The sequence below is a fragment of the Argentina silus genome (assembly GCF_951799395.1).
Source record: "Argentina silus genome assembly, chromosome: 4".
Classification (NCBI taxonomy): domain Eukaryota; kingdom Metazoa; phylum Chordata; class Actinopteri; order Argentiniformes; family Argentinidae; genus Argentina; species Argentina silus.
This window is the reverse complement of record NC_139658.1, coordinates 5,980,515-6,005,244: the sequence shown is the minus strand read 5'-3', so window position 1 is coordinate 6,005,244 and position 24,730 is coordinate 5,980,515. Positions and strand designations below refer to the sequence as shown.

At 44.3% G+C, this 24,730-nt stretch overlaps 1 protein-coding gene across 1 annotated transcript in view; it reads right to left on the bottom strand.

The window, feature by feature from the left end:
* The window catches only part of cacna1da (calcium channel, voltage-dependent, L type, alpha 1D subunit, a), a gene marked incomplete at its 5' end in the record, with an annotated part of 52,821 nt that extends 31,202 nt beyond the window's left edge, over positions 1-21,619 (bottom strand). Inside the window, 7 exons of the mRNA XM_083669149.1 lie at positions 2,485-2,588; positions 3,669-3,865; positions 4,220-4,372; positions 4,903-5,072; positions 7,209-7,348; positions 20,211-20,316; positions 21,354-21,619. Coding sequence (XP_083525275.1) covers positions 2,485-2,588; positions 3,669-3,865; positions 4,220-4,372; positions 4,903-5,072; positions 7,209-7,348; positions 20,211-20,316; positions 21,354-21,619 — 1,136 coding nt within the window. The remainder of the gene's footprint in view (positions 1-2,484; positions 2,589-3,668; positions 3,866-4,219; positions 4,373-4,902; positions 5,073-7,208; positions 7,349-20,210; positions 20,317-21,353) is intronic.
* Positions 21,620-24,730: the final 3,111 nt, after the last annotated feature.

The following is a 24,730-nucleotide window of genomic DNA, read 5'->3' as shown; positions in this document are numbered from 1 at the left end:
ATCTGAAACTGTACTATGAGTGTAACTATATAACTATGACTATCCTTCAGATGTTCAATATGAAGAAAAAATCATTGCTGCTTATTCAATTCATTTGTAACACATACATACTGTACTACCTCACTCCTTTTACTTCAGTTTGCCTTGTGTTTTTTTCCTTACCCTAGCCACTGGAGGGGGGTGTACACCTTTCATTGACAACAAAGCACCAAGATTCAGAGACCTACCATTAGGGGGAGTGGTTATATACTGAGAATTTTGTTTCAGTTTTCACACAAATAACAGCAGAAACACACACACAAAATACATGCAAGGTGATCACTGGCTATTTTTAAGGGGTGAATAGCCTACAGTACGTTTTCTAAGAATCCTCTGTCTCACAAATAAGCAGTTCAAAGTGATAGCTTCACGATGGCACCCATCAAACAATCTGGGGTCTTAGAATGTTCCCAGAATTACAACTCGCAGAAGTTCAAACAACAGTTTGAAAGAATAGCATTCCTTGAATATTCTGGAAACCAGAGGTTATCAGATTGGTAAGCTTCAGTGTTAAATGTTATGAAAGCGTACAGTATGCTTTGTGGGTTGACATCACAGGAGAATGCATGTTGATTAGAATTCTGTTTAACCGGATCTTGTTGCTAATGCTATGTGCTGTCAATTGCTAGCAAATGATCAGTTACTTTCACAGCCTATTACAATACGATAAATGCCTATATCTAATTACTATTATTACATATAATTACATATAATTGCTGTATGACACAACTTCAGTGGAACGTTTAAACAGTACTTCCGATATAGGCTTTACCATATACTGTCTGAACATGTTTTGTGATAGTTTCTAAGAAGTTCATGATTTAACAGATGGTCATAACCTTGTGAGAACCTTAAGAGAGCATTTAAAAACCCTTTAAGTAACAGACTCTGATAGCTGCTGGCCCTCCAGAGTTGGTATTAATTCCCCACCCCCCATTCCACATAGTCAGGGAAGTAGACTGGTTTCAGAAAGCTTAGGAGCGAGAATCGAGTGAAGGGCGAGGAATGAGATTAATTTCTCTCTCAGGAGGTTGGGTGGGTTGGGGGAGGGGGTTGGTGGTGGTGGTGGTGGAGGAGGGGAATCAGCTCACTTTGCAGTTGCCATGGAGAGGAAATGGGAGTGGGAGGTCAACAAAGGTCATTCTAGCTGGGCTGTGAAACGATATCAAAATCTGATATTGAGTCACCTGTGAATACCTCTAGTCTGTCTCTGACTCCTTCTCTGCTTCCCTCATGTATGTTAGTCTGTCTCTGACTCCTTCTCTGCTTCCCTTCTGTATGTTAGTCTGTCTCTGACTCCTTCTCTGCTTCCCTCATGTATGTTAGTCTGTCTCTGACTCCTTCTCTGCTTCCCTTCTGTATGTTAGTCTGTCTCTGACTCCTTCTCTGCTTCCCTCATGTATGTTAGTCTGTCTCTGACTCCTTCTCTGCTTCCCTCATGTATGTTAGTCTGTCTCTGACTCCTTCTCTGCTTCCCTTATGTATGTTAGTCTGTCTCTGACTCCTTTTGTATGTTAGTCTGTCTCTGGGTCCTACAGTCTGAACCTGTACTGTCTGGAGTTTTAAACGTGATGCTGAACGTGAATATGAGCAAATAGATTATTTCCATGCATCTCTTCCCTTTACGCTAGTCTTGAATATCGCACCGGGAACACTACAGTACTCACACAATAATACAGCATGTGCAAACAGCACATCCCCTTTGATGAGTTGCTGTATAGGCAGTTCATTGTTATCACTCAGTATACAGCAGGTTGCAACATTCCCATTTTAAAGGGAGGGTTCAGCCTATGTTCATGTTGAGGTGAAATGTCATCTTACCCTGAGTTGTCCTCATAGGCCAGTAGTGAAAGCTTCTCCGGTTCTCCGTTCTCAACTTTGCTACCACAGCACAGGCTAATAATTAGCAGCGCAGTCTCCAATAGACAAGAGGTTTCTCTGAGGAGATCTTGGCATGTAAAACCATGCTAATTTAGGGTCCGTCAGAATCCTGTCTATCGGAGAGGACGCTGCTAACTGTCAGTCTGTGCTGCGGTAGCAAAATGGAGAACGGAGACCTGGAGAAGCTTTAACTACAGGCCTATGAGAACAACTCAGGGTAAGATGATATTTCTAAACATGAAAATAGGCTGAACCATCCCTTTAATATATATCTATATCTATATCTATATCTATATCTCTACATAAAATAGATCCTGAGGACTCTCTCTATACCCTTCCCTTTGTTCCTTAGGCTTTGAGGAAACAGTGCCAATAGTATGAGTCAAATAGCACTGCATTTTAAGGCCCCAAACCATACCGCACACAGTACACAGCAAGCCATGCCATATTCTTTACCTAAGCTCAACCCACACATGACACACACACATACACACATCAGACAGTATACACACACACACGCACACACACACACACTGCACACACACTGCACCCGCAGCCTCTTACCCACTCAGCACACCCAGCACAAGGTTAAGTACGAAAAAGGAGCCCAGTATGATCAGACTAACAAAATAGATCCAGGGTGTTTCCCAGCCAATGGAGTCGTTCACCTGCAGGAGCCCATAGTAGCAGGTTAATACACAGACAGACAGACAGACAGACAGACAGACAGACAGACAGACAGACAGACAGACAGACACGACAGACAGACAGACAGGCAAGACAGACAGACAGACAGACAGACGGACAGACACATAGAAACAGAGATCCCCTGGGCCTTCACGCATACAGTGAGGAGAGGGTCTCTGTCTAGACGGAGAAGAGGTGCTTACCCGCTCAACACACCCAGAACCAGGTTAAGAACAAAAAAGGAGCCGAAGATCACCAGACTGACAAAGTACACCCATGGAAGCTCAAGACCCATAGCATCGTTCATCTGGAGGAAACCAGATAGACGGGCACAGAGGGAGAAAGAGAAAGAGAGGGAAAGCAAGAGGAAAACAAACAAACATGGAGAGTTAGAGGAAGAGAAAGATGAGGTCAGAAAGAAAAAAAAGTTTGCTAAGAGGACACGTCTAACCTACAGCGGCATTCTCACTAGAGTGAAACAGAAAAAAAAACAGTCCAGTTCCTATCCCTCAAAGCAGAGTTAAAGAAAATGGTTCCATGTGCTCTCCAAAGGCCTCTGGAGGACTCTACGTGACAGATCAGTGTAGCAGAGTATTCCCCCATTGTCAGCCTGGTTTGCATAATGCTTTCATTTGGTATGTAGGCTAGGTGTGTAAATGGAGCAGGCTATAATTTATGCTGATCAGGTGGATGCGATTACATATTTACTCCCTTTACTGTTTGTTTCACAATCAAAAAACGATGTTGATAGTGATAGGAAATCTCTGAGACAGAATATATATATATATATATATACACACACAGTATATATACATATTTTCTGTCTCAGAGATTTCCTATCACTATCAACATATCTTTTTTTATATATATATATATATGTATATATACAGTATATCCCAGTTAAAGAGTAGGTCTTACTGAGACACACACTATCTTCAACATTAAAATGTCAGTCTCATCCCAGCCTAATGACTAATCGGAATAAATCTGTCTTAGTCAAACTGTCACGGGCCATCTGGATGTCACAGGTCAAAGGGCACAGAGAGCCCAGGGGCACTCACCCAGTAGAGCACGTCTGTCCAGCCCTCCATGGTGATGCACTGGAACACCGTCAGCATGGCAAACAGGAAGTTGTCAAAATTGGTGATGCCGCCATTGGGGCCGTGCCAGCCCTCCTTGCACACTGTGCCATTGATGGGGCATTGGCGCCCATGTCCTGAGATCGCACATGGAGCTGGTTCATCCTCTGCTATAACATCTACAGAGAGACAGAGAGAGAGAGAGAGAGAGAGAGAGAGAGAGAGAGAGAGAGAGAGAGAGAGAGAGAGAAAGAGAGAGAGAGAGAGAGAGAGAGAGAGAGTATGAGACAGAGAGAGAGAGAGAGAGAGAGAGAGAGAGAGAGACAGAGAGAAAGAGAGAGAGAGAGAGAGAGAGAGAGAGAGAGAGAGTATGAGACAGAGAGAGACAGGGGAAGACTCTAGGAGAAGTCCACACATAATCAAACATGCAGTAGTCCACCAACACACAACACACACAAAACACACAAAAACTATTACCTACAGATCAACAGTCTCTGAACACACAAGCTGTAGTGTGTGGTGCAGGGGCGTACCTGTGCCGGGGAGGAAGCAGGTAGCATGCATTTTGCCAATGAAGAGCTCCAGGCCGATGATGGCATAGATGATGATGACAAACAGGACCAGAAGGGCAATGTGGAGGAGAGGGACCATAGCTTTAATGATGGAGTTCAACACCACCTGTAAACCTAGACAGGGAGGTAAACACAACAAATTAGTTATGTAAAGCAGCTTCATGAGTTGATGTGTGGGAAAATGGTGTGTGTGTGTGTGTGTGTGTGTGTGTGTGTGTGTGTGTGTGTGTGTGTGTGTGTGTGTGTGTGTGTGCGCGTGTGTGAATGTGTATGTGTATGTGTGTGACACACACTGTTGGAGTTATTACACACCAACATAACCCATGTCTCTAAGGCATTGATTTGGACAGTCTGTGAGAACATTCCTGAGGGGCTACACACAGACCATATGGCCACGTAATGTTCACCCCGCAAACACACTCCCTGTCACAGAGGGGTATGTCTGGGCTGGGGAGAGTCAGGATATCAGTTCAGAGGAGGGAAAATACAGTATTAACATATTGAAGCCAGGCCAAGCTGCCGTTGTTTCATTAGTCTAGCAAAGCCAGACGCCCTAATCTTGAGGAGGGGGGTCTGGAGATGGCGACGACTCGCAAGGTCAAATGTGGGTGTGTTGTCGAAGGTGACGGGTGACCGGCACTCACTGGGCACTCCTGAGACCAGCCGCAGGGGTCGCAGCACACGGAACGCTCGTAGGGCTTTCACATCAAATCCACCCGGTTTGCCCCCATGGCCGTGCATCGATGGGTGGTCAAGCGCAGCATCCTCAGCCTCCTCCTCTTTGGTCAAAAGCTCCAAGACAACACTGAACAGTCTGCAAAAACACCAAGGAGAGAACATATCACAGCTCTGTTATACAGGAGTCAGTCAACCTGCTCATAGATCAACGGATTTTTCCGTCTCTTCATGATGAATCTATTCAGTTCAGTACTACAATATACACTCACAGGACACTTTATTAGTAACACTACACTAATACTATACTGGGTAGAGCCTCCATTTGCTCTCAAAACAGCCTCAATTCTTCATGGCATTGATTCCACAAGATGTTGGAAACATTCCTTTGAGATTCTGGTCCATGATGACATGATTGCATCATGCAGTTCCTCCAGATTTTTCAGGTGCACTTTCAAGCTGTGAATCTCCCGTTCTACCACATCCCAAAGGTGTTCTATTGGATTCAGATCCGGTGACTGGAAAGGCCACTGAAGAACACTGAATTCATTGTCATGTTCATGAAACCAGTTTGAGACGACTTTTGCTTTGTGACATGGTGCATTATCATGCTGGAAGCAGCCATTAGAAGATGGGTAAATTGTGTCCATGAAGGGATGCACATGGTCAGCAACAATATTCAAATAGGCTGTGGCATTCAAGCGATGATTGATTGGTATTAACGGGCCCAAAGTGTCCCAAGAAAACATTCCCCACACCATTACACCACCTCCACCATAAGAAGGTGTACAGGTGTTCCTAATAAAATTCTCACAGTAACAAATGAAAGAACACAATAACATAACAATCACAATCAATAATATCACAAGTACTGGATAAGCTGTGGGTAACCTGACTAAGCTCACTCCTTACACAAGATCATTAAAACATAAACAAATGAATGAAAATCGTGGAAGGGTGGAAATGCAGTATGTGATTCTGTGGTGTAGGAGTGAACATCCTAGCATAAAGAGAACGCTTCAGTGCACTCAGTTAGACATCCCTCACCTAGCCAAGAGGAGAAATCATCCCAGCACATCACATCAAAGCTGGGCACTAAATGGCATGTATGGAGTTGCCAATAGGGCGCTTCGGGGGATACTTTAGGGTTAATAAGCACAGTCTGCCTCAGTTTATGTTATACTTAGTCTGAATACTAGTGTAGTCAAACATACTGCTTGACATTCAGGTGTTTTATTGGCTGTTCAAATGACCACCAACAGAATAATTGACCTACTCTATACAGCCACTTCAATGTTATACTGTATCTGGATCTGGATCTGGAAGTATGTCCTTCCTCACTTTGACATTTGACGTTTGACATAATACACGTAGATTGCACAGTACTTTGGCCTGTGCAGTGATTTTGTGTGTCCAGTTCTGGAGATATTGACACAGCTAGTCTATATTTGGATATTGACAGGGTCATCTTGGTTGGGCATTTCTATGATGATTTAGCAGCATGTCCTACAGTCACTCATCATACTGTAGCAGGAACGAGCGCTCGCTGCATGACAGATCAACCCTGCATGCCGCATACAGACAGAGATCTGACCTAGCTACCCACTGGACTGTGTATGTATTAGAGGAGAGAGGGAGGGAGGGAGGGAGGGAGGGAGATAGGGAGGCAGATAACGAGAGGAGAATGCACAGAGAGATAGAGACAGAGATAGAGGAGAATGTAGGAAGAGAGAAACACGAACAAGAGCAGGGTCTGGAGGGAGGAGAGGAAGAGGTAGGGTGAAAATTAGGGAGAGAAAAAGAGGGAGGCAGAGAGAGAGAAGGGGGAGGGAGGGAGAAAAAGAGAGAGAACGAGAGAGAGAGAGAGAGAGAGAGAGAGAGAGAGAGAGAGAGAGAAAATATATAATATGGCGAGATGGTGACTCACTCTAGTGGTGGTAAAGCTCTGATTTATTCTCTATGTCTTTTCTGGGTCATATACTGTGGGTGTATGAGGGTCTCTATTCGGGCTGAGGTGCTGACTGAAGAAGAGGCTTAAGCAAGTTTAACTGTCTGCTTGCAAGATACTGTACACTGCAACCATCACAATGAGGAACTCTAATACCAAGCTGAAACAACAGTAAACCCTGGGCCTGGTCTCTAAACAGACCTGAGGGAAACCTTATCATGAGCCAGACTATACCAGAGCCCAACAGACTAGTTCAGTTCCAAACTACCACCTAGTGTGAATTCAAACCCAATGGATGTGAGACTGGGTAGACTTGGAGATGCTTACCCAACAACGACAATGACGAAATCCAGCATGTTCCACCCGTTTCTCACATACGCATTCTGGTGCATCACCAAACCATAGGCGACAATCTTCAGAAAGGTCTCAATTGTGAAAATGATGAGGAAGGCATATTCTACCGTTTCCTGCAAAGACAGCCAAACAGAAAACAATAGATTGTATACAAATGTTATGACCATTAATGTCAGTAATATTGCGTGGGTGTGTAAGTACACACACACACACACACACACACACACACACACACACACACACACACACACACACACACACACAGACACACACACACATATTATATACACAATATATATTATATTATATATATTAAACATTCCGTCATTTTCCTTTTTTTTTGGAATGCATTTTGCATGCATGCAATGAACAGAGGCAAAAAAACCATTGAGAGACAAGAGAAGAGAGACAGATAGACAAGGAAAACAACATGTAAAAGCTCCCACTGTTATGTAAACGCCAATCAGCATGATGGCTGAAATGAAGGGAACATCAGGAGACACACACACACACACACACACACACACACACACACACACACACACACACACACACACACACACACATACACACACACACACACACACACACACACATGCAATGAGAGGATGTTTTTGGATTAGCCAGTCAGGCACTGCTAGCCCCAGTAAAGCAGGATGACTCTAGTTAATCCAGTTTATCAATGTCACACACAAAGTGTTTCCCTCTGCACATTACAGCACAATGAAGGCAGCCAACCAAAACACTAAGTCAGGCCTACCTGCCTATTTAAGCAAATTAAATGAGCGTGATTACATTCTGGAATCCCCAGAGTCCTGACCACCTCACAGACCAAAACCACAGGCTGCACTCAGTCACTACAACGACAAGTTTTGACTGCATCAGACTCTTCCACCCTATCTAAAAGCCCTGAGCACACAACTCATCATATCTCAAACACTGACCACTCAAGTCATCACATCTCAAACATCATCTTATTACAGAATACCACTGAACCCAAATGCCCTGTCATAGTGATACAGGAAGTGAAACATCAACATCAGAGTGACACAGAGTGACACAGATCAAAACAGAGCAACACAGGAGGGGAGCACAGGCTCAGGCGCTATTCTGACTGACAGTGGAGGCCCTCGCTCTGGCTGAGGTTCATTCTGAGGGATACCGTGAAGAAACTCTTCAGTACGGTGGGAGATACTGTCAAAGTAAAGCTTTACTATAAAAGTACTGCTAAGAACTAGGTCAGAGTGGGGTCGGGCAGAGAGGTTAAGGCTGGGTCTTCATGGTACAGTAAGTGAGTGGCAGCCTGGCCACAGATGCTACCTGAGCCAGAGACAGGTGTATAAACAGAGTGAGTGGAGTGTATTATGTATTATGTTCCCAGTATTATGCATGAGTGGGGCCATACCACACACTACAACACAGTGTGACTCAGCTGTTTAGAATAGACCTGGCTTCCCCCCCCCCCCCCCCCCGAGACATATGACAGGTGAGAGGGCTGGGCGGGCCGGGCCCCTTCCCTACCATCCATTATACATTAGGGCAGAGCAGGTCATCCTATCACTCACAGCATACGGACACGATGCAACCGTACGCGACTACTCACTTATGAGTCTCTCTTAAATGCCTCATACACAGACATAACATATTATGATATATTCTGAAGACATTACTGTAAGGCATCATATGTGCCTCTAATAAGTTATAAAGCATGATATCTACTGTCTTATCTACAAATCTAAGTCCGAGGTTCTGCCTCCTATACAGCCTGAGGCACTGTGGAAGGAGTGAATGTTAGACACAGACATTTAACTCTCTCACACACACACACACACAGACACACACACACACACACACACACACACACATAGAGTAAACACACGCGCACACACACACACAACACACACACACACACACACACACACACACACACACACACACACACACACACACACACACACACACACACACACACCCACACCCACAGACTTCCTGAGGGAGTCCTTAATCCCCTGCTCTGAAGACACCATAAAGGAATAGCATTGTAGGCTGTGGGGCCCGTTTTGCCAACAGTTTACTGCCGATTGAGTGGAGCACTTAGCCCACTGTAAGAGACACGGGTCCCTTTGTTACCGCTGTAAAAGGTTGAGGCAAGCTCAGAGGCTGTTGCCATTCTACAGAGAACACTCTGAGAGGGACAAGAGAGGAGGGAGAGAGAAGCATAGAGACGGAGGCAGAGATTGAGTTGGAGTGACAGAGGTGCACTAAATAAATGAATGAATTTGGAAAGGTTTACAATCTAAAACGTAACTGCCCGTAGACATCCACTTGCAGATATTCAAGGACAATGTAGCATAGCCTTCATCCTGCAACTGAGCATTTTGAATTGACTCTTTCTCAAAATCATTGGTGAACATACAGTATGCACCCATATATGCACCAATAAAAATCTGATATAATCATCACATGGGTCTGGCAGACAGTTATGGTAAATGTATGCAAATGGCCACTTCCTTGTTCAAGAAAGCATGTGAGTTTAATAGCAAATAATAAACCGTCCCCACTCGATTACACAGGGATTTATTCATTCATCAGCAAAGTCAGAGCTGCGCTCCACCACTCCAGTCTGAGAGAGAAAGAGAGAGAGAGAGAGAGAAAGAGAGAGAAAACTGAGGCCTGTGGGGCAGGCCATAAATATCTCTGACTCATCTCAGCTTATTTGTGCTGTAAAGAGACTTACAGTACCCCCCCCCCCCCCCCCCCCGCCCCCCCCCCCACACACACACACACATTTCTGTAGGTATGCTCATGACTACAGGCAGAACCCAATCAATCAGACCCTCACACTCAGAAAGCTCATCATTTGATCAAGGATGATAATCCACTGAGCCATGCAAATGCATGTACATTGCACGCCATATGACCCATGCAGATCAAATTGGCAAAGTTACTCCTTATTATTAAATATTCAGACAGACCGTCCACAATGAGTCATCGTACGGAAATCAGGGGGAGAAAACGAACGAAGCAGCGTTTCATTTGAAGTATTCCAGTAAGAGATCAGGGACGCAACACAGTGTGAAAATGCAGTGTTGAGCAAACATTCTTATTACCAAATAGCATGTTTTTAAACTAACAAATAGCATTAGTCAATACGTATAAAATGACAGTCATCTAGAAATTGCAATAGGATTAAGTACTGTATATACAATGCAGATCTACTGTTAATCACATGACCACCCGAGATAAATAAGAGAGTAAATCCTGTAGAGTGTCTGCACGGTAAAAGCACATCTGTGCGTGTGGCGGACGGCCAGAGTCACATCATGAGTCAGAGTGACATCATGCATGTTTCATACGAGTGGAGATAGAACCTGAGCCCTCCCTTTAGAGAAAACTCAACAACAAACAACCAGCCACGCTGGTGCATTCTGTACAACACAGAGAACCCTACAGATGCAGGTGCCATCGATGGCGTACAGTGTCATTAACAAATGTAGGTCAATTTACCAGTCAATGCATTTATTTACCACCAATAAATGATAAATAAACCTTTAAATGTTTCCAATATATTACCAGCCATGTGCTAACATATTTACCAATGACATCAAATGGATATGATTATTATCTTTCTGTATCTGTAATGATCAAACACACACTCTCTCTCTCTCTCTCTCTCTGTCTCCCTCCCCCATTCTCTCTCCCTCTCTAACTCCCTCCCTCCCTATCCCTGTCTGTATGGATCAGTCACTGCAGTCTAGGCAAGCCAGGGGGTTGGGGAAGCCAGAGCATGGTGCTTCCTCACAGCCTCTTCCTGTACATCTGTCTTGTCTATCGGTGCATGTTTAAATGTGTGTGTGTGTGTGTGTGTGTGTGTGTGTGTGTGTGTCTGTGTGTGTGTGTGTGTGTGTGTGTGTGTGTGTGTGTGTGTGTGTGTGTGTGTGTGTGTGTGTGTGTGTGTGTGTGTGTGAGTGAATGAGTGTGTATGCATGTATGAGGATGATATAAAGCTGTTATCATGGCAACTGATGCATCTGACACAGGAAAGTCTGAATGTACATCCAGTTAAGTGAAGAACGTATTAGTGACAGTACGCTTGAGCTGTGATCTCAAAATGCTTTATACTAATTATAGCTATTACTGTACGTTAGTCCTGTAGCTCACATCTTAAGTGTGCATGCTTGTGTGCATGTGTTCAGAGTGAGAACCTAGACTCACCCAACACTTTATTAGAAACACCTGTACACCTTCTCATGGTGGAGGTGGTGTAATGGTGTGGGGAATGTTTTTGTTGGCACACTTCGGGCCCGTTAATACCAATCAATCATCGCTTGAATGCCACAGCTTATTTGAATATTGTTGCTGACCGTGTGCATCCCTTCATGGCCACAATTTACCCATCTTCTAATGGCTACTTCCAGCATGATAATGCACCATGTCACACAGCAAAAGTTGTCTCAAATGGTTTTATGAACATGACAATGAGTTCAGTGTTCTTCAGTGGCCTTCCCAGTCACTGGATCTGAATCCTATAGAACACTTTTGGGATGTGGTAGAACGGGAGATTCACAGCTTGAAAGTGCACATGAAAAATCTGCAGGAATTTGCGTGATGCAATCATGTCATCATGGACCAGAATCTAAACATCTTGTGGAATCAATGCCACGAAGAATTGAGGCTGGTTTGAGAGCAAAGGGAGGCCCTACCCAGTATTAGCACAGTGTTCCTAATAAAGTGTTAAGTGAGTGTATGTTTGTGCTTTGTTCTGTGATCAAACCAACAGGACCCTGACCAACAGAAACAAGGCCTTTGCATCCACTCCTTCCGCCTCTCAGAGTAACTGTGTTTTTATCTCCATCTGTAACCCAGCAACAGCATCATAATATTCTCTACAAAAAACAACTCTAACTATGGGGGCACAGAGTGCTGTTCCACCCCTGACCACAGAGGGCAGTGTGTGTGTCTGTGTGTGTGCGTGCGTGTGCATGCAGCAATGTGTGGGCGGACAGAGCTATTGAAAGGATGTAGGTGTCATTCTCTAAAGGAAAACCACCATATAACAAGAAGGCTATAGGTCATCATGGACCAACATCGCCATGGGAATATCTTCAGCAAAAACATTCCATTCACTGTGAACACCATTTGTAGTATAAATGTTAGTTGGTATGTTTAGATATATCTTGAGGGGTGAGATTATATATCAATGCATGTTACAATACAGCGATGTGTGTGTTGGTAACTGTCATTGAAGGCATGGCATCTTGACCTCTCACTGATATGAAGCAGCAATATGAGTGAATTGAGGGGTAAACAATAGGTGTATGGTTTCTAACCACTGGGGTCACTATTCTGAGCAGATCAGCCATCTGTCAGGCCAGAGTAGCTGCTGTGGTAATTCTAATGAGTTTTCCAGAGTTTTTCACTGCAGACCTCATTAGCAGGATCATCAAAGCTTTGTCTGATCTGTTTAATTGTCTCGTCGTGCAGCCCTAACGAGGGGACAATGCTTGCTAAACACAAACATTCTGACAGCAGAATAATGACAGAAATGCTTTTATCTTCGGGATGAATCCATTATGGAAATACTGCAGTGCCCGAATAGACAAACAAGCTCATGCGATTCAAGGACATACAGTACCATTAAGACATATATGTGCACTGTGCACTGTGCAGTACACACACGCGCACACACGCACGCACACGCACAAAAATGCATGCATGCGTACACAGATATACTCACACCCTCGTGCCTTTGCATTTGAAGGCAGTCTCCTCTGCCCATCCCCCCTTATTCACCCTCTGTCCTTCATCCAATAGGCCTCCCCGCAGATGAGTCACAGTGTGCCAACGTGTGTATGTCAGCTCATATGCTCAAATATCTATGTGTGCCCATGAGTTTCAGTGCTTTTGTGTGTGTGTGTGTGTGTGTGTGTGTGTGTGTGTGTGTGAGTTTGTATGCCGTGGGTGCACTTACTGTACAGTTTATAAATGGTTGTTTACAAGTGTGCCTGTTGTTAGTGTGCTTATTAAAAATGTGTTTTTGTGTGAAAGCGTTTTTGTGTGTGTGTGCGTGTGTGTCTGACTCTCCAAACTGCGGTGACTCAGTGCCTGAGAGCTGCATCACTTAATAATGCTGGAGCACCAGATCACCTGAGGAGAACTCAGGGCAGTCTGACGACAGCAGAAACATTCCCTCTTTCATGGCTCAATGCACTTTCAGATGGTATCTCTGATGAGGCACTCAATCAGGTAGCGACTGTGTCTTTGGATTGTCAAATGAGACATTCACACAATCATTCATGTAACTGTCTGTGAAGATCTATTCTGGGTATGTGATGGTGCTACAATGCTGGAATCTATTATATCCCAAAAATATAATTTCTCAGTACTAGTACTTCTCAGTACTTCTCAGTACTAGTGAACTTTAAGTACACAATGTCAATCAGTGGATGGATTCACAAGTGAATTGATTAATTGCAAAATGATCATAAGAGTCACTGCAGTTGCTTATATAATGTAGATCTCTCACCGAATAGTCATGAGTACCTCATATGGATAGATTACATAGCGTGTCATTAAAGACAAGGCAGGCTGGGTGGGCATCCATGGCCTATCAGTGCCCTGCTCTTCCACCCACACAGAAACACACACACTATGCACACTACACACACACACACACACACACACACACACACACACACACACACACTTGACACACACGCTTGACACACAAACACACACACACACGCTTGACACACATGCTTGACACACACGCTTGACACACACACACACACACACACACACACACACACACACACACACACACACTTGACACACACGCTTGACACACAAACACACACACACACACGCTTGACACACACACACACACACACACACACACACACACGCACACACACACACACACACACACACACACACACACACACACACACACACACACACACACACACACACACATACAGATCACAAATCCACATTCAAGATAACAAGCAGGGGGAGCCGTAGAGTGAGCCACAAATGAGCAGTTAGTTAAGTGACTAAACACACACTTCTGCCATCATCTCCACTGGAGTCCACAGACACTGCAGCCTGTGCCAGCCACAGTTACAGCCACAGCCAACCTCCACGATCACACAACTCCTCAACCACAAACACACTCCTCAAACACAGATGCACTCCTTCCACACAGCCACCCTGAGTAGACACAGCTCAGACACAGAGTGGTCGTACAGTGTCTAGCCTGAATATGCAGAACAGCCCAAACCAGGCAAGAATACTGCGATTACAGCAACAGAAGAAGGACATTTTACACGTACACTTTATCATGAATATTTCCTGCACACTAGACTGTGTCACAGATGGTGACAAATACAGACATGCTTCTCAGTAAATGAAGATCCATCTAAAAGACCATAAGATGGGGCGCTTAATGGCATAGCACACTAATGCGCATACCACATCATCGCAAGGCTCCTGGTTCGATTCCGACCCTTGTCACATATCTTGCATGTCATCCCTCCTCTCTCCCATCCTTCCTGTCAATCTCTACTGTCTCTATCCCAATAAAGCCTAAAAAACATATATATATATATATATATATAAAAAGACCATAAGATGTTAACTACTATCTGAATAGTCCAAATCAAAGCCATGAGATCACAGAGAAGTGCTTGTGCTCTAGCAGTTTCATTCAGGAATACTACTGTACTATACCATCAATGGTTCTGTCTCAGTCCCTACAGTAGTACAGCACTTCACACACTATGTGGTCATTCTAGTCTCTAATGCAGCGTCAGGCTTTTGGTCCAGTCCAGTCCAGTCCAGTCCAGTACTAAGACAAGTCATCAAGATTTGTTGTCACTGTAAAACCTTTCACTGTACATTCACAGTAATTTACTGGCACCACATTTGCCAGCATGTTACTGTATTTTGCCTATATAGCACAATACTGTTGAGCACTTTACAGTTCCTGTCTTAATTAATTACTGCAATTTCTACAGCAGTAGGTTATTGATTTTTAAAGCAAATATTACACTTTACTATAGGTTTAAACTTATGTAGGTAAGTTCCCAAAAAGAACACAATAATGTGAGAAAGAACAACAAATTCGACACTAACATTGTAGTGTGAGGGTTGGAATAGAGGATAGACAGTGACTTTAAAACTGCCGAGCTTTACTGAAGCCAACAACATCAAAAGTCACGTGTCATTAGTCTTAAACTGTATAATGGAAAGAATATCCAATCTCAAACATTTCACTACACTTACCACAGATAGTACTTGAACCAATAACCCTGCCAAAAGTGATGGACAATACAGCAGAGGAGCTAACAGTGAAAACCCCCAAACAGCATCCCAGAAGGTATAACGGGAAGTAAAATACAGCAACATGAACACAGGTACAGGTACTAACCCTTTACTAGCATTTGGTTCTGGTAACTGTTTCTCAATTATTTTGTCTTTAAGTCAAAACTTGAAAATCAATAAGCTATCTTAAGGACTGTATGTAGCCAACTGAAAGACTAATCAAACGCTACAGTAGTTAGTCGGACAAGAAAGCGTAGAAGAAACTGCAAGCCTATATGTATATACAACGCTTGTACCCCGGTAGAGAGCTATGAAAGGTCACGCCGTGAGTATCTATAGCCAGAGTTGGATATTAGGAAAGAGGGAAGAGGATTGTGGGTAATTCTAATTCCTGTGTTGATGATGCTGTTTATCTTGCTTATGTTGTTCGGGGTTTTGTTCCTCTGCTGTATGGTCTAGCAGTGTTGTTGGTTCAAGTAGGCCTACTGTCTGTGACAAGTTGCTCCCTGACAGTCTGACTGATGTCAGGTCGTTAAATAAATTACAGTAAATGTATAAAATTACAGTACTGTACTGTATGATCTTACAGGATTTGCTTTGTCAGAATTTGCCTACAATGCAATGCAGTCTGCTGTACTGTACTGTTAAACATATTTATGGTCCTTTACTGTGTATCTTACAGTACTTTACTATGACTACAGCCAAGTTTTACAGAGTACATTAAATCAAGTAATTTGCGACAGCACCTAATTCAACTAAACAACAAACCTTGATAACTTAGTGTATTAGTACTGCACCTAGCTGTAACACAATCCTGTAGATCCCCAGGACTAGTAATGGTTCACCTGTGCTCCTCTCAGTCTACTGGCTCATGTGTATAGTTATTTCTGTCTCATCTGCCATCATTTCAGTCTCCACATGTTTGTGTCCTTTAGTCCCTGTTGAGGTGAATTAAACTGAATGCTATGGTACAATAACAGTGATACAGACAAACATTACATGATACGAGCCAGGATGCATCATGCAGTGCATGTTGCCCTATGAAGGTTGAAACGTATGAATCATATTCACAGTGAAAAGGTCATTGTTCCAGTGCGCTTTCGCTCAGCTACCTTCAGCAGGAGCTGCCGGGAGCGCTGAGTCTTACACAGACAAGTCAGAAATGACCTTAAAATGGAAAGGAGGGGACCGAGTGTTTGACTGTCCCCCAGACAGGTGGGTGGGGACGAAAAGCGTGTGGAGGAGACAGGTGATAAAGGTGTGTGTTACTGTCTGTCTCTCACTAAGATGTGTGTGTGTGTGTGTGTGTGTGTGTGTGTGTGTGTGTGTGTGTGTGTGTGTGTGTGTGTGTGTGTGTGTCTGTGTGTGTGTGTGTGTGTGTGTGTGTGTGAGAGAGAGAGAGTCTTTCCGGGAAATCATTTCAGAGCTATTATTCAGAGCTATTTCTCTGGAGGTTGTTAGGAAACAGCAACAGAGGAGAGAACTGAGATACAGTATAAGGGAGAGGAGAGAGCTGAGAGAGAGAGAGAGAGAGAGGAGGAAGAGGAAGAGTTAGAGGAGGCTTAGTGGAGCAGGGGGGGGAACTGAGGGAGCTTCGGTTTGCAGCACATAAATCACAAAACTGAATGTGTGCATTTCTGTGTGTGTATGTGTGCGTGTGCGCGTGTGTGTGTGCGTGTGTGTGTGTGTGTGTGTGCGTGTGTGTGTGTGTGTGTATGTGTGTGTGTGTGCGTGTGTTTAAAGTGTATTGTGTCCTACTGCTCACTCATGCCCCCTAGTGGTCGTGGACTCCCAGTCCTTGGCCGTTCGGCCTGTGCTCTGCCGGAGGAGGAAATGGCTTTCTATTTATAATGAGCTGCTGCATTTAACCAAGCTTTACTAACGAGGCTAGCAGGCCCATGCCAATAAAAGTCTACATATCTCGGCGGCACTGCACTGTTCGAGAAAACAGCTGCACATCAGCACCTAGTCTAAATGTGATTAGAGCAGAACGGTATCCTCAGCGCTCAATCTTTCCATGTTCCAGTTTAAAACACCGCCGGAGCTAACCGCGTCTTCCAGAGCTGGCATGTCAGCTGAGCTTAGACTCCATTTATTTCCTCTGTTTTTAAAACACGTCGGCTGAGCTCAAAGTGTCTGAGCATTACACGTACAGCGAGAGCGAAGCTCGACTCCCTCAGTGTTTGAGACACACATCAGTGGAGCTCACAGTCTGTATGTGTAAATGCTATTCGCAGAGTCTCTGTGCTACAGTATGTGTTGGAGCTGTAACCCAGTTAGAGTCGGTGAATGTCAGTGAATCTAATCTGCATGGCATTACAGCCTCGTGATAGGATCCCTGGGATTGGCGTTTGCCCTCCTTGACGGGCCAACACCCCGTGCTGTCCCCTGCCTTCACCTGCCATGGTTTCCCCCTCAGCGCTCAGCAGCCCACCTATGGGCCTGCAGAGCTCCAGTATGTGCCTGCCCTGCTGAAGTCAACTGTGTGAGATGGTGCTGTGCTCTGGAGCGCTCGCCTGCTGGCTGCCATATCAAACCAGCTCAGCGTTTTCCTCTCTCACATTCCTCCTGTGTGACTTCAGTGTGTGTGTGTGTGTGTGTGTGTGTGTGTGTGTGTGTGTGTGTGTGTGTGTGTGTGTGTGTGTGTGTGTGTGTGTGTGCGTGCGTGTATCTGTGTGTCTGTGTACTGTACTACATTTGAGACCAAGCTAGCACACCTGCCCTAAATAAAACTCTGTTGTATACCCTCTATTGAAAAAGGCGGAATTGTATTGTACTATTCTTCTCAGATCTAGGTTGTCTATTGCCACTGCATAATCAGAGCCAAGCCAGGTCAAAGCCTTCTTTCTGTTCTAACAACTATCTGAAAAACAGGGACGTGACAAGAACATCAGGGCTGTAGAAGAGTACTCCCTCCCAAGTCAAGCTCTGTCACTCAAGTCAGAGGGAGACGCAGAGAGTTTTGGTGGCGGTGATAAGACTCCCTGATTATAAGTCCAATATGAACGTGATAAATATAATTACATGTCTAATCCTTAGCATGGCCTCTCAGCCATGGTAATTAGCACCCAGAAGCAAGGCGCACATGAGGAAGTGGAATCTGTCCTCATTAACATCCATTCGCCGTCGCCATAACCCACAGTTCAATGGTAACACAGTGCAGGGTGATAGTCGTGCTGTGGAGTTCAGAACCACAACGCAGACTTTCAATGAGGTTGAATTAACACACCATATGGACAAACCACAAGGTGCAGCCCACTTAGCTAGGCACCCTACTGTACATTCTATAGAGTTGACTTCTACAATGTGAGTTGTTGACATACAGTAGATACCCTGCTCATTTACATAATAGCCTAAGCATTCAACTTCGAATGATCCTATAACTCTCCAGTGGTCCTGTACACAATGTACAGTACTGTACCTTAAAGCCAATACCATAGATTCAGTGGAGGCTGGTGGGAATCTGAGGTGGGCTTATTGTAATGGACGGAATGGATGGAGGAATGGTATCAAACATGATACCATTCCTCATTCCATTCCATGCATTACAATGAGCCTGTCCTCCGATTTCTACCTCCATCAGCCTCCCCTGCATAGATGATACACTAGCAGAGACTGTATCGCCTCTGATGACCTAGTTCTCCTCCTCCTATGCACCACTGTGCAAACAAACACCCCGGGGTCACCCTCCTGGAGGTCACACTGTGAAGCATTATACCAGCCTTCTTTCAAGTAGACCAGAGAAAGTCTTACTAAAAACCCGAACATGAGCTTATATATGAGCTTTTCCACCCATCCCACTTACATCACAAACTCTCTAGTACTCTTTCTGCAACGTCACCATGCTCTCAGACGGAACATTAAGAGGAACATTCAACTGTCTGCAGACATACGAGCTATTCATGAATCATTAAGCACTTCAGCTAAATTCTGCTCATGCAAGAATCAAAATCTGTGTTGCCTGACTGTTGGAGTGGTGCACGCTCACCCTCAGCTGCAGAACACACATTAGAACACTTCATCGCCAATAATTCATCACACACACTAAAACTGTCAAAAACACGCTGGCAGAACAGAAAGGGGCAAACATTTCTACAAATAGAACAATTAATACAATCTCTGTACATGAAAACGACAACACGACAGACCTACGCCCTATAGTATTGTCTGTGTGATTACGCAAGAGACTAAAGAAGAGAAGATAAAATCAACTAGATAGTTGGAAGCATAATTTGCAAACACAAACAACATGACTCGCACTTTCAGCCCTAATCCTGACTTTTACTCTTGATAGTAAGCCACACAGACACATTGTTTGTCGGTACGTTGCTCATATTTTACAATGACATCTCCCAATTCCCAAAAAACACTGTACTGTACAGCGTAACAGCCTGTGTGACCTCCAGCAGTCCAAAAGTGACTCCAATGAGAACACAGCTGCACTACTACTGTATGTTTTTACTGGGCACAGAGAAAAACATTAATGAAGGAAAACCAAGAGCAAACCAACCAGTCATTCAGTAGCAGGTGAAAGCAACAAACAGGAAGGGGACCAAACATTGATGATAAGGATCAACGTTTGTGTCAGGGGTTGGAGCCTTGGTGGTGAGTGAACAATGGTAATAACAGGGAATATGTTAATGTACTCACCAGGTCATGGTTGGTGGAGTTGGAGTCATCCATAGGGAAGGGAATATACACAGCTAAGGCCATACAGTTGGCAAAAATAGCAATTAATATAAAGATATCAAATGGCCTGGAAAAGGAAGTTAAGGAAAATTAGAAAAACATTAAATGTAACCACAAACTATTGTCAAAATTCACATTGTGAACAACATGACTCAATAAAAAAAACACTGAAATCCTATTTATGGCACCAATCCCTAATATACAGTCATGAAATTTAACAACTTAAACATATTTGAATAACATCTGACAATGCTCATGATTACAACTGAGTTCTAATGACAGTATGCCTGAACAGCAAATGCAGCAGTCTCACACACAGCTGTGTCGTGCCACTGAGTCACTCTCTCTACATGCCCCATTAGTATTTTAGGATTTAGGACGTGGTGACTTTCACTGCGCCTTGGGAGGGACCAAAATGACTTTGTTTTTTCACCTCCAGTTGACTATTCTCTGGCATCACAGGAGAACACATTCACAAAGTGATTCATACATCAGTGGCTAGCTGTTAACACTTGTTCTTAGTATTACTGTACCTACCTACACTAGAATGAACTAAGTAAACATTAACTTATATCTAATTTATATTTCATGTTGAAGTGACATTGCAGTGAATCTCTCTTGTCTGTTCTCGATTCTGAGGGTCAATGGTATGGTTGTGCTATGAGGTATATAAGAACTACATGTACTCCATACTACAGGCTAGGCCTGTGCAACAGAAACTGAATTCTAGCCAAACTGACTGGACAGCATTTCTCAGTCAGATGAGGACTCACTGCATATGGATACGCTCTGGCAAATGTGGGCATAGTATATCCATAGGGGACCTTACTGGACCGTAACTGAGTCAATGAGATTTCTCTCACTACTCATCCGCAGTTAAGTTTCACACACACACACACACACACACACACACACACACACACACACACACACACACACACACACACACACACACACACACGCACACACACACACACACACACACACACTCAATCAACAGTGAGGCATATGTAATTTCACTAGAATATAGACATCCACTGACTGACCAACATATATCCACACACATACTTCGCAGGACACACACTGGACTAGCATAAAGGATACTTCCACTCCACCAGGCTGATGCAAGCCCTGCGTATGGGGTTGTTGAGGTTGAGACAGAACAGAGCCCTGGGCGGCCTGCTGTTGGCGTTGCTGCCCTGCTTCTTGCTTTTGGCGTACTGCTGCCGCTTCTTCTGTGCCAGCGCTCCCACCGGGACGGTCGGGACAGGGGCAGGCGGCACAGGCGGGGCAGACGGGGCAGGCGGGACCGGCGCGGCAGACGGGGCAGCCGGGGCCGCAGGGGCGGGGGCAGGCCCGTTGGCGCTCATGGTGCAGGCGTGGCTCTGTGGGGAGCGTCCAGCAGCATGGATCTGCCAGGGGAGAGGGCGGGGCTAGAGGGGGACAGGGGGGTCTGACCAATGTGCTGGCACGTCACCAGGGGGAGAGACTCTGGTGCTGCTGGCATAATTTGCCTCTAGGAAATAAAAAGTGAGAGACAGTGTCAATATATTCAATACATTTACATCAAAATAGTTATTTTCCTATGACAAGCGCTGATCTCCACCAACCCGTCCTTATGGGTCTGCTGTCCTTATGGGTCTATGGCTATACCCCAACCAGAAGCATTAGGCCTAATAACCACACTAAGTAACCAATAGGCCTTATGCCCATGAACCTTATGGAAAAGCCTTAGCCTGCATAATCTCGGAACCCAGACTCAAGACACAGTGCAATACTGTACACTCATAGCTAACTGTTAGACCTACTTATGATTGAAATTTAGATGCAATACAGTCGCTTTAGGATGCAGCATGCTTTTGTTAGTCGTCTTCAGTTTTGCAGCAGTTATGGTCAATCTCTGTGTGTCAGTTATGGAATGTTGTCACTGCCACTCACCCTGCAGTGAGGCTATGACATGATCTCCCTCCTATCTACAGTCACGGAAGCTTAGAGTGCTTGGGATTGGGAACATAATAGTTGTAATAAAACAGTTATGAGGGTCCAATTAAGTCAAATAACAAGCAATCTGTCTTGTTAATTGAATTAAACAGTGATTGTTATAATAATTAAAATCAATGCATCTATGAAACTTGACAAAATGCCATTCGGTCAGGATACTAATAAGGCAATGGCAACCATTACATCCATTGGTAAAATCAATTGATCAAGGCATTTAATAATAGGCAATTAGGCAATGTAGCCCAAGTCACTTGCCCGTCTGATTAAGCCTCATCCATGCCATTACCCTTCAAAGGGGGAATTTGTAAACAATCCGAAATTATTTAAAACTGAAAGTAGGCTACTACACTGATATGCATTAAAATATCACCGCAGATGACATGCTTCCCGAGCCAAAAACACACGGATAAGCCGCGTGAATTCAAAGCTGTCACTCTAATACATCACTTGGTCAAATCAGTTGTGTAAGTCCTTGAACTGCGAGTGCTAGGCCCCGCAGAAAGAACAAGAAGAATCAGAAAAAGGTCACATTGCCTGATTATTCCCACAATCTGAAAATCTGTCAAATTCTACGGAAATATAGTCTATGTATCTTATACAATAATTATAAGGCTATAACACATTTCTCCAGCAAACAACCATTTGTATTTGGCTCCCCCAAAGGCTACTGTTTATACTGGCCACAAAAGCATGAAGAATGCATAATAAGGATATAGCGTTTTTAGAGGTGATACATTTGTATCCTATTATGTCCAAGTAAGATCAATATTAATCGACCCCGCGCGCACTACCGTTATGACTATAGCGACTGACATCCCCACGAGCGATTCGTGACACTTGAACAATACCCTTCATCAAACGCACCCGTATTTTTCCTTGAACACACTGAGGTGGGATATCATCAAATTCCTAAAAACGTTGTAAAATGACAGCCTGCGTCCGGGCGCTCATTGTGAAAATAGAGCAATGCACGGCCGTCAGATGGTCATCGCGGTGCTCAGCAGAAACAGCTGGCGTTATTGCTTGGTTACAATGGGTTACAAAGCTCACTGATGATCTTTCGGCTCCGGTAGCGACAAACGGTCTGTGGCTTTTTGCCCGGCGTTTCATCAACCGCGACGAGAGATGTCTAAGAAGGTATAAAAGGTAGCCTACCGAACTTCAGCCCAAATGACAACCATCCTCTTGGTCGATAGCCTATTGCAATACATTTATGAGAAAAAAAACGCAAAGCCTTTCTGTGACAGGCTGGTGAAAATATGAAGGACAACGAGGTTTGCCAAAATAAAATTTGCTATTCAATGTGGTTCTGGCCAATAGCTATGAGAATAATGAAAACGCCGACATTTCATAGCCCTGTGCAAACCCGGTGCAGCTAAGCTAACATGCTAAGTTCAGACCCTATATTCTAGGCAAAATCGTACCTTTTCTGAAGACTTATTATTTGGCAGATACCTCCGTGCTATCCACTCAGTAGGGGAAGTCCAGTGCTTTCGCGACCGAAAACATGCAGGTCCAGTCTCAAACAACGAATTAAAATTCATTAGCTCGAGGGCAGGAGGGACACATAGCCTATGCATTAATTAAGCCCTTCCATGTTGATCGTGGAAAGCAGGAGACAGGAGAGGAGAGTGCGCGCGCGAGAGAACAGAGCATCCTCGTCCGCTGCGCAGCGCTGCCAGTTTATCGTCACGGCGCCAGTGAACAGTGAAATGAGCACATCAGAATCAGAGCTATCTTCCTCCTGGCTGTGTGTCCCTCCTGTTTGTGCTCAAGCGAGCCGCAGTCTCCTCAGTTCCATGCCATGGAAAAAGTAACCCATTTAGAAGACACACTGAACTGAAAAGAAACCTTTGATTAATTGTTTAGGTCTATGTCAAACTTGGACAATTTAACCTCTTCAATTTAGTAGGCGGTGGCCCAGTAGCCTATAGGCCTAGGACTACAATAGGCAAATGTACACCCAATTATTGCAACCCGGACTCAATACAACCGCTCTAGTTGCAGGCTATGCGCAAGCTGCCAGGCTGGTCCCTTCTGATCAATTCAGTCCATTGATAGATTTTTGTTTCTTACTGAAACATTTTTCCAGAATCCCCAGATGATGATACATTCCAGTTGAGAAAACCCAAATGCCATGACCAACTAGACACTTTCGGAGTGGCGCACGCAGTAGGCCTATTCTATGGATGGCCCGCGGGCGGATGAATCCTCAGTCAAATCGCCTCATTGACGGAGTACAATTTGAATGAGGTTTAATGCCTGACATTCAGACTAAATCTGCAGTAGCCAGTAGAAATGTAGTTGACAGGAGTTTCTGATAAGTGCAATGGACGAGGACCATGCCATAACCCTTGGCTATTATAGGCTACTGGGAATTCAATTTAGCTTGAGAGCAAAATATCCCAGATGCCTCATTCAGTGGAGAAAATGATGATTGTCACTATCAGACCAATAGAGGATTTGAGAGACTGAGAGGG